The sequence below is a fragment of the Brassica napus genome, chromosome C2 (assembly GCF_020379485.1).
Source record: "Brassica napus cultivar Da-Ae chromosome C2, Da-Ae, whole genome shotgun sequence".
Classification (NCBI taxonomy): Eukaryota; Viridiplantae; Streptophyta; class Magnoliopsida; order Brassicales; family Brassicaceae; genus Brassica; species Brassica napus.
Window position 1 is genome coordinate 25,052,251 of NC_063445.1, and position 12,999 is coordinate 25,065,249.

The 12,999-nt window shown below is 36.5% G+C and overlaps 4 protein-coding genes across 4 annotated transcripts in view; all 4 read right to left on the minus strand.

The window, feature by feature from the left end:
• Positions 1-2,104: 2,104 nt before the first annotated feature.
• LOC125581733 lies at positions 2,105-4,164 on the minus strand. Its single transcript, XM_048747681.1, has 3 exons — positions 3,080-4,164; positions 2,912-2,993; positions 2,105-2,651 (listed from the first exon to the last, which is right to left on the minus strand). Exons 1-3 carry the CDS (start codon positions 3,187-3,189, stop codon positions 2,247-2,249), a joined length of 597 nt encoding a protein of 198 aa, XP_048603638.1. The 5' UTR covers positions 3,190-4,164; the 3' UTR covers positions 2,105-2,246.
• Positions 3,200-5,994, minus strand: LOC125582275. Its single transcript, XM_048748879.1, has 9 exons — positions 5,119-5,994; positions 4,621-5,034; positions 4,402-4,485; positions 4,186-4,290; positions 4,040-4,105; positions 3,507-3,956; positions 3,377-3,433; positions 3,285-3,306; positions 3,200-3,228 (listed from the first exon to the last, which is right to left on the minus strand). The coding sequence occupies exons 1-9, from the start codon at positions 5,992-5,994 to the stop codon at positions 3,200-3,202; spliced, it is 2,103 nt and encodes a 700-aa protein (XP_048604836.1).
• Positions 5,995-7,997: 2,003 nt separating this feature from the next.
• LOC106451706 lies at positions 7,998-9,180 on the minus strand. Its single transcript, XM_013893671.3, has 4 exons — positions 9,172-9,180; positions 9,003-9,084; positions 8,494-8,878; positions 7,998-8,396 (listed from the first exon to the last, which is right to left on the minus strand). The coding sequence occupies exons 2-4, from the start codon at positions 9,033-9,035 to the stop codon at positions 8,131-8,133; spliced, it is 684 nt and encodes a 227-aa protein (XP_013749125.2). The 5' UTR covers positions 9,036-9,084; positions 9,172-9,180; the 3' UTR covers positions 7,998-8,130.
• A 2,674-nt stretch (positions 9,181-11,854) lies between these two features.
• Positions 11,855-12,999, minus strand: part of LOC111211442 — a 25,201-nt gene continuing 24,056 nt past the window's right edge. Inside the window, exons 6-8 of the mRNA XM_048748881.1 lie at positions 12,093-12,142; positions 11,975-12,015; positions 11,855-11,864 (exon numbers count right to left, since the gene is read on the minus strand). Coding sequence (XP_048604838.1) covers positions 11,855-11,864; positions 11,975-12,015; positions 12,093-12,142 — 101 coding nt within the window. The remainder of the gene's footprint in view (positions 11,865-11,974; positions 12,016-12,092; positions 12,143-12,999) is intronic.

The window sequence follows — 12,999 nt, forward strand, 5'->3', positions numbered from 1 at the left end:
CATTTCAGGTTCGAATCCTGAGAGATGTGTATATTTTTATTTTTTTTTCTCCAAATTTTGCTAATCACAATTTGTACGGTTAAATATGTTTATGTGGAAAAATCTACCAGATGATTCTGCTCGGCCTAGCGGCTAAACCACCTATCTTTCGAAACTTATACACTTGTCTCGACCTGGGTTCGATTTCCCTTGGAATCAGATTTTTTTTTTAACGGTTCCTTTCTAAAACAGACATCATTTATCTCAGTAACCGTTCAATAATCGAAAGGTTGCTTTCTAAACCATTTTATAGTAATCGAAGGGTTACTTTTCGTTCTATATATACAAGGGAAGATATCAGATCTCCTTTTACTGACTTTCATTTCTTCTGTGTTTATTCTTTTCTCATTCATCAAGTTTCAATGGAAGGGTCAAAGAAGATGATGAAGCGTCCCATAAAGGAGGTTTACGGATCTGATGCTTCCGATGGTTTCAACAAAGGAAAGGCGGAAACTGTGGAACGTTACAGGGCTCTTCTTCGTTTGTCCAACGAACACAGGCTATCTGAAATTGAATGGCATCAGGCAGCCAGCAAAGCAAATTCCATTGCTTCCCAAATCGAGTTGCTTGAAGAGATTATTAAGGCTAAAGGAAAATTTGACTTCACTGCTGAGTTGGAAAAACTCAAAGAAGAACTCATGGAAGCGGATGGAATGCTTGCTGATGTGAAGGTCAAAGTTCCTGATTGGTGTAAGCTTGAGGAAAAGTGGCTGTTGGATGAGTAATCTCATGTTATGATCTTCTCTTTTTTTATGTTTTAAAGCTTATGTTTTAAGAAACCACATTATGATTTGTTTTAAGAAACCACATTATGAGTAATCTCATGTTATCATCTTCTTTTGTGTTGTGTTTCAGTCAAAACAAAACAAAAACACTGATTAAAATGTAGAGGATTAGTGGTCTTATATCTGGCTAATCTCGGTTTCATATTCGTTTCTGGAAAGCCATCCTGAATTTGACATAAAATGCGGTTAAATTCATTTATGTGGACACATATATCAGATGATTCACCTAAGCCTAGCACACTTTTATTCATCTTTCGAGAGTTCACGAGTTCAATCCAAATCGGATCACATTCTTTTTCATTTTTTTTGTAAACATTAAAGGAATTTGTTTTTGGAAAGCTATCCTGAATACCTAAAATGATATCCAGATTATATAAATCTATCGTCGGTGATTAAATAAATTCACATTTACACTGTTATCGAATATCCACCATAGCCTAGTGGCAAGCCCTTCTACTCTTAGTGTACCCTTATCACACAATAAGCCGTGTTCGATTCCCGTTGTGTATACTCACATTTTTTTCTGTTTTTAATTAAATATTCAAAAGTTATATTCGTTTTATTATAGCTTTTGGCAAGTATAACACCCTTGGCACAACGGCTGCACACTTTGATTCATCTTTCGAGAGCTCACGAGTTCAATTGACATCGGATCACATTCTTTTTCATTTTTTTTGTAAACTTTAAAGGAATTTGCTAGGCTATGGTGCATTTTGCTTTCTCACTCTTTTTCTGGAAACCCGTCCTAAAAGTACCATAAGCATTTGACAATTCATCAAGACATCCTAAAAAATTTTCAATAACAATCTAAATGAAAAAAACGTTAGGGATAATTCATTACAAACTTAAACTTAAACGTTAGAGATAATTAACGTCAAAGTAGAAAAACAGAGTAAAAAACAGAACAAATATGACATTTTCACTTCCTTTGACCTTCCTGGAAATCTTTATCCATAAACTGGTCGAAGATCTCACAACATAGCTTGCTTCGTAAGTCCATCGCAGTTTCATCATTTATATTAGCCATGCTCTTCAATCCCAGTGACCTGCATTCCAGCATCTTCACAACAAAAATACCACAGTTGTATGGAAATTTTGTCTTTGGAAGCCCTTCTGCAAACTTAACTTGAAATGGACTGATATCTTCGAAATTAACCTCTTCACCAAGAAGTTCCATCTTTATGGCACTAATCAACACTGTCATAAATACCCAAAATTATACAATAAATTAATCACCAACAGACAACAAAATGAATATGTAAAAATGCATCACAAGCACAAGCAGCAAGAGACAAACTTTTATTTTCTAAATTAGCTAAAATTCTTTTTTCAGGATACGCATACTTTCACAATCCTATCCATAATCAATGTAACAATATAAATAAAACTGATTTTTCTACACTGAATGATAAAATTAATAAATCACAAAGAGTTTTTACCTGCCAGTTCTTGGATTTGATTAAGAGCACGTTTGATATTTGCTTTTGGAAGACCACAATGGAAGAGTGTGATTGTGTTATCAATCAATTGTATCTCCACCCCAATATAGTGATAGCTCAACTTATCTTCAATGACACCATATATAACATCAACATCTTCCAGCCATACCTTCTTTGGATGTATTAAACCTTTCACAAGTTCGCCTACACAGCCCTCCAATAACGTTTGTTTTTTCTTATGTGGCTTCCTGACAGATTCATAAGCGTACCCAACCACTTCTAAGAATCTGACTGGTACAAAGCATGCTGCTGGAAGATTGTTGTTGCGGAACCAAGCACCTTGCTCAACCCTCTTACAATTTAGCATTTCAAATGCAACATTTATGTGCTGCCAATGTAACAATATAGTTAGAAACTTCATATAGAACTGCTATAACATGGACATCTAACATAGCTCAACTCAACCTCTTCCTAAACATATGACACAATCAAATATCCACAAAGCATTATTACCACTCAATAAGAATCGAAACAGAGTTTGTAAATACAAAACTCAATCATATCCTTTTCCTAATCACATTGCATCATCCAGAACCACATTAATTATTAACATTAAATAAATAGAAGACAGAACAGAGTGTTGATTACCTCTTTGTTGAGATTCTTTTCTGCATCGTCCATTTTTTGAAAGAACTCTTTTTCAATTTCTCTTCCATTGATATAAAACGGTCTGTAGTTGATAAAATTAACTAGTATCAATCGAAACTTTTACAAAATAAATTAGGAATATTTATGCAAGGACAAAAAGTTGCTTACACACGATATATGCCCCGTAGATCCATCCAGTGTGCAAGCCTTGAAAACCGAGGAAATTCAGGTGTCACAAATGGATCAATTGGAAGGATTACCTCAGGTGTTACAGGCATAGGAGGGTTTCTAGGTCGTATTGGCCTCTTCTCTTCTCGCTGTAGAAAAGGAAGCAAATCTACTGGCTGAGCATTTGCTTTCTTCTTCTTCTTACAAGCGACAGCCTTCGCCTTCCCCTTTTTGAATGACAAAAATTCAGATACATTTATATCTTAATTCCTAGTATGATGTATAAATATTTCATACCTTTTCATCACCATCTCCTTCACTGGGATTCACACTCTGCGTCTGCTCTTCTTCTATCTGAAAAAAATACCGAGATATTAAACAAATGACATTATTTTTCAATTCAAGTTATCCAAGGCATTTGTTTTACCTTTTCTGTCATCTTCCAAACACCATCTACCCATTTTCTTGGTTTTCGCATCTCAGAATGGTTGAAGTAAATTTGTTCAGTAGAATTGTTCAAAGAGACAAAACACGTGCCATCAAACAAAATGACTTTAACTTTTCCAGCGCACCAGGCACCATTGTCGAACACCTCTACGTCATCCATTAGCTCATAACTTTTCTTCGCTCCAGGTCTCTCAGGTGGTGGTTGAGGACGTATTCTGTCAATTGATACACGTGTCTCAACACTCCTTTTCCTCTTCTTTTCGTCCAGAGACGGTGCGGAGTACTCAACTTTCACCATCTCAACCCCATCAACCAAATATGTTGCCAACACATTTCCTGGATACCATTTATGACAAGTATTGTCATCTTGTGATGAAATCTCCACATTTGCTCCGATCTCAAAGGTATTTTGAACTCTGCTTTCTACATCCTGTGATGGTTTAGATTCAAGGATATCCAGTCATTTTGATAGTTGCTTTATATTTATTAAAGGTTTTAAAATAAAAGTAATACCTTATTTTGCTCGTGAGTCTCCTGAATGTTTGGTGAAATGTTCTCATTCATAAGCTCGTGAGTCTCCTGAATTCAGGAATGGTTTCATGAACACGTACAAGGGCTTCCAAAAATTACTTGAAAAGTCCATTTTTAAAAGAATGTACCTGTTGCGTCTGAATTGGAGTAAGGACTGGAGTCTCAATATTCTGTTGAGCTATTGGAGAACCAGGTGTCTCTTTCGTGATCTCATTCATAGGCTCTCGTGTATCCTGAAGTCAGGAATGGGATTATGAACACGTACAAGAACTTCCAAAAATTAATTGAAGTACAACCAAATTCATAATTTTATAAATACCAACAGTTTTCAAAATTATACTTGCCTCATTGTTAAGTTGTTCATCTGCTTGATCTGTATTGGCTTCACCTTGTCTGGAAGCCGTCTCATGAAATGGAGTTGTGTCAGTCTGTGCAAGTAGAACAAAAATTAGGAAGGCAATCCTAAATATGTATAACATCTTCCAAAATTACTTGACAACTCAAAAAAAAAACTGAATCAAGAACTAGATAAACATTAATTTTAATTTCCGAAAAAAAGTTACCTCATTGTTTGGAGTTTCATATGAAGTAACTCTTTGTAGTTTCTCTAGTTTTGTCACACGTTCTTTAATCTGTTTCCTGTCTTTTTCAATCAAACACAAACGATCGTTCATGATCCTTAAATTATCTCCCACCATCTCGCTGATTCTGTTGATCTTTGATTCCAAAGACTCCTCCTGATACGAAGAAGAAGCTTGACTCATCCCTCCATTCCCAAACAGTAAAGATGCTCTTCTTATTTGTTCATTAGCACCGTATAGGTCTACTGACATGTTTCGCCAATCTCTAATTTTAAACTTATAACCTCTCTTGGATAAATCGGCCATGTCATCCAGATCTTTATTAGCTTCGTCTTCCATGCAAACATCAGCTTCTGGATCATTAGGAATAGGAGGTAGGATGCATATGACCTTAAGCTGAAACCATAAAAATAATTAGCTTTTAAATGGAGAATCATAAGGCAAAACAGAAACAAGAAAAAAATAATGTAAAAACTTTACATGATCTTTGATTTCAATTAGGAGAACATCTATCAGCTGTGGAGAAGCTATTTGAAGGTACTTCTCACACAAAAATATTGGGGTAGACGGTTGAACGCTCAGAATAGGAACCACTTGACTGAATGCATACTGTAGCAAAGGTACTGACTCAAGTATCCATATAAGAAATGCCATAGGGAATCCTTGCAAATCATAATTGTTTTTGTCGAGGCTTTTGTCGACAGCTCTCTGAAGTGATTTTAACAGCAAATTATAAGCTGTTCTCCCCCATGGGTATGTCATCAAGACATCCATATCCTGCGCTATTTTCACATAATCCAAAGTAAAAGTTGTGCCACCGTCGAGAAGGCTCTTCTGTAGTAGTATGCTCTCAATCAGGAGGAGCATTGCAAGGCAGAATCTCTCATCAGAAGCATCTTCTCTTGTGTTTCTGAGCTGCTTCTCCACGTCCTTTACTGTATGAGTACGCCCTTTTAGGAAGTCCCACTTAAATCTCTCGGTTTCCTCTCGTGGTTCTCTTGCTTCACCACTACATTTCAAACCAGTCACCATGTGGAATTCTCTTATAGAGAACCTCATTGGCTGAGCACCAAAATGGAACCAGGATTCGTGTCTCTTCACTGTCTTGATGCTTTTGGTGAGAACTGCGTGCACTATCTTAGCTGATAATTTCAAAGACCTCTCTCCAAGCTTGATCACCGGTCCCAAAAACGTCCCTCTTATTCTGTTGAACTCATCATTTCCTAGAATTTCCTTAACAGTTTTGATATAAGCAACTATCGAGTGTTGGTTTATCGATATCGTCTTCTCTGGCTCTGATCCAATCGGATATCTCAGCTCAGGCAGTGCTAGTCTTAATGGTAATGGATCTCCCATCTTGTTTCAGGAAGGGTTTCCTGAAACAATACAAATCCTTCCTGAAGTCTATACACATGCTTTCACATGAACTAGAATTCTACCAATCATATTAGGTTAAAACGAGCAAGTCAATACACAAGCAAAAACCAGGAGACCAATCTCTCAGAAAGAAAACACACATAAGGTTGAATCTGCAGGAAGGGTTTCCTGAAACAATACAAATCCTTCCTGAAGTCTATACACATGCTTTCACATGAACTAGAATTCTACCAATCATATTAGGTTAAAACGAGCAAGTCTATACACAAGCAAAAACCAGGAGACCAATCTCTCAGAAAGAAAACACACATAAGGTGAATCTGCAACATACCTTAAAGAGATAGAGCTCTAGAAATGGTTTTTCTCGGAGAATAGAGAGAGCTCGCGTAAAAGATCGAGAGAGAGAGAGTTCTGGAGATGGGTTTTCGTCGGAGATCGAGAGATAGAAAACACACATAAGGTTGAATCTGCAGGAAGGGTTTCCTGAAACAATACAAACCCTTCCTGAAGTCTATACACATGCTTTCACATGAACTAGAATTCTACCAATCATATTAGGTTAAAACGAGCAAGTCTATACACAAGCAAAAACCAGGAGACCAATCTCTCAGAAAGAAAACACACATAAGGTTGAATCTGCAACATACCTTAAAGAGATAGAGCTCTAGAAATGGTTTTTCTCGGAGAATAGAGAGAGCTCGCGTAAAAGATCGAGAGAGAGAGAGTTCTGGAGATGGGTTTTCGTCGGAGATCGAGAGATATGGAGAAAACACACCTAAGGTTGAATCTGCAGGAAGGGTTTCCTGAAACAATACAAACCTTCCTGAAGTCTATACACATGCTTTCACATAACTAGAATTCTACCAATCATATTAGGTTAAAACGAGCAAGTCTATACACAAGCAAAAACCAGGAGACCAATCTCTCAGAAAGAAAACACACATAAGGTTTAATCTGCAACATACCTTAAAGAGATAGAGCTTAGAAATGGTTTTTTCTCGGAGAATAGAGAGAGCTCGCGTAAAAATCGAGAGAGAGAGAGTTCTGGAGATGGGTTTTCGTCGGAGATCGAGAGATATGGAGATGAGAGAGAGATTCGAGAGGCGGAGAGACGAGTGAGATTCGAGAAGTTTGAAACGGCGAGAGTGTTGAGACGGCAAGTTTTGTCTTTTTCCAATCGAAATGTATTGGTTTTGGAAACCATCCTATATTAATTGGTTTAAGTATGCTTATGTAATATTCTTTAACAGATGATTCACTTCAGACCAGCGGTTAAACCGAGGCATTTCATAACACAAAAGTCTCTTATCCGGGTTCGATAGTGGTTGGATTCAAAATCATTTTTTTTTTTTTGTGTACAGTTTGGAGTTAAATACAATTAAATGTAATCCATTAACAGATGATTCTTCTTTGCCTAGTGGCTAAAATCCCACACATCCAAATACGCAAACTCCTCCCTCTGGGTCGATCCTTTGGATCTAAATTTTTTTTTTGTCTGTAAACATCACATTTAAGCTTACAATTTTTTGGAAACCCATCCAGAAACATTATTTACCTTCAGATAATGATACCCAAAAAAATACTTGATACCTTCCAATCTTCTTATGTAACCGACGCCAACAACATAACAAAATACAGTCATAACTAAAACCGATTACTAAACAATATGTTTTGATGCATCATTCTTCAGACCAGCGGTTAACCGAGGCATTCATAACACAAAAGTCTCTTATCCCGGGTTCGATGATCAAATCAATTTAATTTTTTTGTGTTACAGTTTGGAGTTAAATACAATTAAATGTAATCCATTAACAGATGATTCTTCTTTGACTAGGGCTAAACATCCAAATACGCAACTCTCTCCCTCTGGGTTCGACTTTTTGATCTAAATTTTTTTTTTTTTGTCTGTAAACATCACATTTTAAGCTTACAATTTTTTCTGGAAACCCATCCAGAAACATTATTTAACCTTCCAAGATATATGATACCCAAAAAAAATACTTGATATCCTTCCAATCTTTCTTATGTAACCAGACGCCAACAACATAACAAAATAAACAGTCATAACTAAAACCGAGTCTTAACTAAAACAAAAAATGTTTTGATGCATCATTCTCATTTCCCAAAGCTCTCATCCACAAATTGGTTGAAGATCTCACAAGACAAGGTTCTCCTTAGCTCCAATGCATTGTCATCATTAATCTTTGTCATGTCTCCTATCTTCAATGACTGGCACTCCAGAATCTTGACAAGAAATATCCCACAGTTGAAAGGATGTTTTGTCTTGGGTAAACCTTGTGCCTGCTCAACCTCAAATGGAATCATCTTCACTTTATCTACCTCATCACCAGAAGATTCCACCAGCAGATCAGAAATCAACACTGTTATATTTAAAAATCAATATCAAGATAGAATCAGTTGAATATTTCAAACCAAAAAAACAGTTGAATACATCAAATACAAATTGTTTATACATACCTGCCAACTTTTTCACTTGAGGAATATCAATGTTGTTGCTTTCCTTTTGAAAACAATCATATACTGTGATTCTTTTCTTCTTCAAATGAATTTCCATCCCAATCCAGACATTGCTTTTTTTTCCAAGAGTAATCCCATACACAACATCAACATCTTCTCCCCATGTCTTCTCTGGATATACCTTCCCTCTTACAATATCTTTAAATAAATCGTTGAAAATCTTTTTACCTTTGACCTTTTCTTTCTTGTAAGCCAAATCATGAGAGAGCAAGCAATGCAAGAACTCCATAGGTAGGAAGCACGCCTTTGGAATCTTGTAGTTGTGGAACCAAGCAGCATTCTCATTTCTTCTGCAATTTAGCATTGCAAAGGCTCCATCAATGTGCTGCAAAAAAAAAATGCAAACATTATCTATTTTGTTACTATCTAATTCCTGAAACTAAACAAATCCTTCCTGAATTTTTTTTTTAAAAAAAAGCTCAAGGCAAGAACATATGTAAAGAAATTACCTCTTTCTTAAGGTCCTTTTTTGCATTTTCCATGCTTTGAAAGAAAGATTTCCTTATCTTATTATCATTGATTGATAGGGACCTGCAGTCGATTAAAGATTCAAAGGAATTACTAAACCTTTTATACATAAATATAAGAATATATAGACAAGGACAGAAACATGCTTACGTTTCATGCATGCCGCCGGGCTTAATGTCATCCAATTTTGAAGCTTGAAAGCTTATGTTCCGCAGGAGTTGAAAACGGATCAACTGCAGGTATAATCTCAGGTATTACAGTTAAAGCCGGATTTCTGTCAGACTTGAATGGAGTTTTTGTGTCTCTAGATCGTTTAGGCACCCTCTCGCTCCTTCTTAGGAAAACATTATCCATTCCTGAATTTTTGATGAGGCAGCAGCTTTCCTTTTCTTATCAGGCTTCACCTTTAATCAAACAATAGACACCAAGCAAAATTATTCAAATTTGTTGCAATCGGAATTTCTGGAAACCATTCCTGAAACTAAAATGTATGTATATCAAGCAATTCACGTGAAGTATAATTCAAGTTATGATTTACCTTATCTGCCATCTTCCAGACTCCATCTTTTCATTCTCTATGAATTCGCAAATCTGAATGTTTGAATAGAATAGTTTCCATAGAAGTATAGAGACACACCGAGTATGTGTTATCACCAAGTACCATGCTAATTTGTCCGCTGCTCCAGCCATTGTTGTAAAAGACTTCTACCTTATCCATCATCTCAAAGGATTTTTGGTCACTAGTTGGTGTTGCAGGACGTATTTTGTCAGCCGTGATAGTATCCTGAAGTTTCTGAAGTCTATGTTGGTCTGCGAAGAGTGTCGTGTACTCAACTGTCAGCTCCTCTAGTCCTTCACACAGTTTAAGATCAACAACTTTCCTGGATACCATATTTCGTCATCAGTAGACAAAATCTCAACCTCTGCGCCTATTTGAAAGTGAGCTAGAAGCCTGCTTACTTCAACCTATGAAAAATGAAGATTCAGTAACATCAGCGGTTTCAAATTGTTAGAATAATAATTAAAGATCAATATACTCGATGCATACCTCGTTTGTTTCTGAAAAATCTATAGCACTTGTCTGAAGATGCTCTGTTTTCTGAGTAATAGGCGGTATCTTCGAAACATGCTCAGTAGTAGGTTCAGTAGTAGGCTCTGTGGAAACTAGCTCAGTAGTAGGTTCTGTAGTATCCTTGAGATTTTCTTCTGCTTGATTCTGCTCTGATGGTGTCTCATCGGATTGCTCTCCCTCACTTGTCTGAAGGTGCTGTTTTGCTGAGTAAGAGGCTGTGTAAGAGGCTGTGTAAGAGGCTGTGTCTTCGAAACATCTGTGGAAACTAGCTCAGTTGTATGTTTTGTAGTATCCTTGAGATTTTCTTCTGCTTGATTCTTTCTGCTTGATTGTGTCTCCTCTCCCTCACTTAGAGAAAAATATGGGTCGCAGTTTCTGTCTCACTCTATAAGACAAAAGTAAATGGTAAGAGTTAGTTGAATAGAAAAATATTACATAAACATTTTAAATATTTCTTCTTACCAAAGCATTCTTATTTTCTTCAATAACTAGTGCAATTAGTGAAGACAATGGAGAGGAAGGTGTGTGATGCACAGCATGTGTATCCTCCTGTAATAACAATAAAATAAAAGAGGTAGTTATGAAGAAGTTTCTACAATTTAAAATTCAAGTTGTACTTATGAAAGACATTTCTATGCTTACCTTTTTATTGTTTGCTGAAATGATCTCAGTCAATGGCTGTGTAGCCTCATACGTTCCCTCTGTTACCGTCTGCAAAAAAAACAAAAAAAGTCAGGAAGGGGATCAAAAACACGTACAAAAGCTTCCAAACATTACTTGAAATCTCCAAGATTTTTTGAGCATTTACCTGCTGTTTCTGAATTGGAGTAAAAACTTGAGCCTCAATACTCTTTGGAGATATTGGAGAAGAAGGTGTCTCATTCATTTCCAGTGTTCTTTTTGCAAAACTTGAGTCTGAGCAGCAGGTGACTCAATCACAATCTGCAAAAAATATCAGGAAAGGCCATCATGAATACATTCAATTAAATTTCTAGAGTAAATATTACCTCATCATTGTTTTTCCTTCTCTTGATTAGTTTTGGGTGGCGTCTCATCAGTAGAGGTTTGTGTTTCCCTCTGCCAAAAATTAGAAAGGTCTATATATGTAAATCACCCAAAACTAATTGTAAACTCCAACTGTCATTGAGCATATACCTCTTTTGTCAGATTAGGAGTGAAAACTTGACTATCAAGGGAGGCGTGTCATCCGATGGCTCTCTCTCAATCTGTAAAAATTATCACGAAGGCAATCCAGAGTACGTTCTAAAGCTTCCAAACATTAACTTAAAAATCCAAGATTTTTTTTGACCATGTACCGCTGAGTCTGACTTGGAGTATAAACGGGAGTTTCAATACTCTTTGGAGCTATTGGAGAAGAAAGTGTCTCATTCATTTCCACTGTTTCTTTCTGCGAAACTTGACTCTGAGCAGCAGGTGACTCCCTTGTTAATTTCTCTCTCACAATCTGCAAAAAAATATCAGGAAAGGCCATCATGAATACATTCAACTATAATTTCTAGAATAAATATTACCTCATCATCTGGTTTTCCATCTTGATTAGGATTGGATGGCCTCTCAGCAGGTGACTCACTTGTTTCTTTCTGTCAAAAATCAGAAAAAGCCTTTATATGTAAAAAAATCACCCAAAACTAATTTGTAAACTCCAACTGTGAAAAAACAATATCATTGAGCATATACCTCTTTGTCAGATTAGGAGAGAATACTTGAGTATCAAGGGCAGGAGTGTCATCATCTGATCATTCATTGTCTCCTGCAAAAATCAAGAATGCATTCAAGAATATGTACAAAAGTTTCCAAATATTACTTCAAAACTCAACAATATTTATTGGTTATACATGTGTCAAATTAGGCTGTTGAGACATTGGAGATAAAGGCGTCTCACTCGATGGTTGCGTGTAATCCTGCAAAAATCAGGAAGGCATTCAGGATTTTGTACAAGAATTTCCAAATATTTTCTAAAAATTTTTTGAGCATATACCTCATTTTGTTGAGACTTTGGAGATGCAGCTGATTCAATCATTGTCTCCTGCAAAATCAGGAATGCATTCAAGAAGTACAAAAGCTTCCAAATATTACTTCAAAACTCAACAATATTTATTTGTTACATACCTCATGTGTCAAATTAGGCTGTTGAGACATTGGAGATAAAGGCGTCTCACTCGATGGTTGCGTGTGAGACATTGGAGATAAAGGTGTCCCACTGGATCGCTGTTTGTCAAATATTAGGAAGGCATTCAAGAATATGTACAAGATCTTCCAAAAAATACTTGAAAATGCAAATGTAAAAGAAGATGTTTTGAGAATTTACCTGTTGTGTCAGTTAGTGGAAAAAAACATTGTTGTTCCTTCCAACTCTGACACACGGGCTCTAAGATCCATGTTTTCTTCTTCCAGTAATGACATTCATCCTTCATGCTCTTCAGATTCTCCTCCATTACCTCGATGATCTGTTCACGTTTTCATTTACTGAATCCTCATCAATCGGAGTAGAAGCTTGGCCAGTCTCCTTATTTGCCATCATTGAATAAGAGCATCCAATGTTTCAAATGTGTCTACACACTATTTTTCCCAGTCATCGGCTGTAAGTCGTACCCTTTCTTGTGTTACATCTTTCAGTGTTCCAGCTCGTCACTATATTTGTCTTCAATGGAGATATCATCTTCTGGATCATGAGGAATGGAAGGTAGTATGCAATGGACCTTCAGCTGAGGTAATTTTTAAAAAGACCAATGAGACAACATATTAAAAAGAAGAGCCAAATAAACGAGAGAACATATACTTGAACGTACCTTGTTGTATCAGCTTCAACCTGTAAAACCCTATCAAGTGCTTGGATTCTCTACCTCAGTGTATTTTCACATAAGTAAGTCGGGCCCAGGAACCTC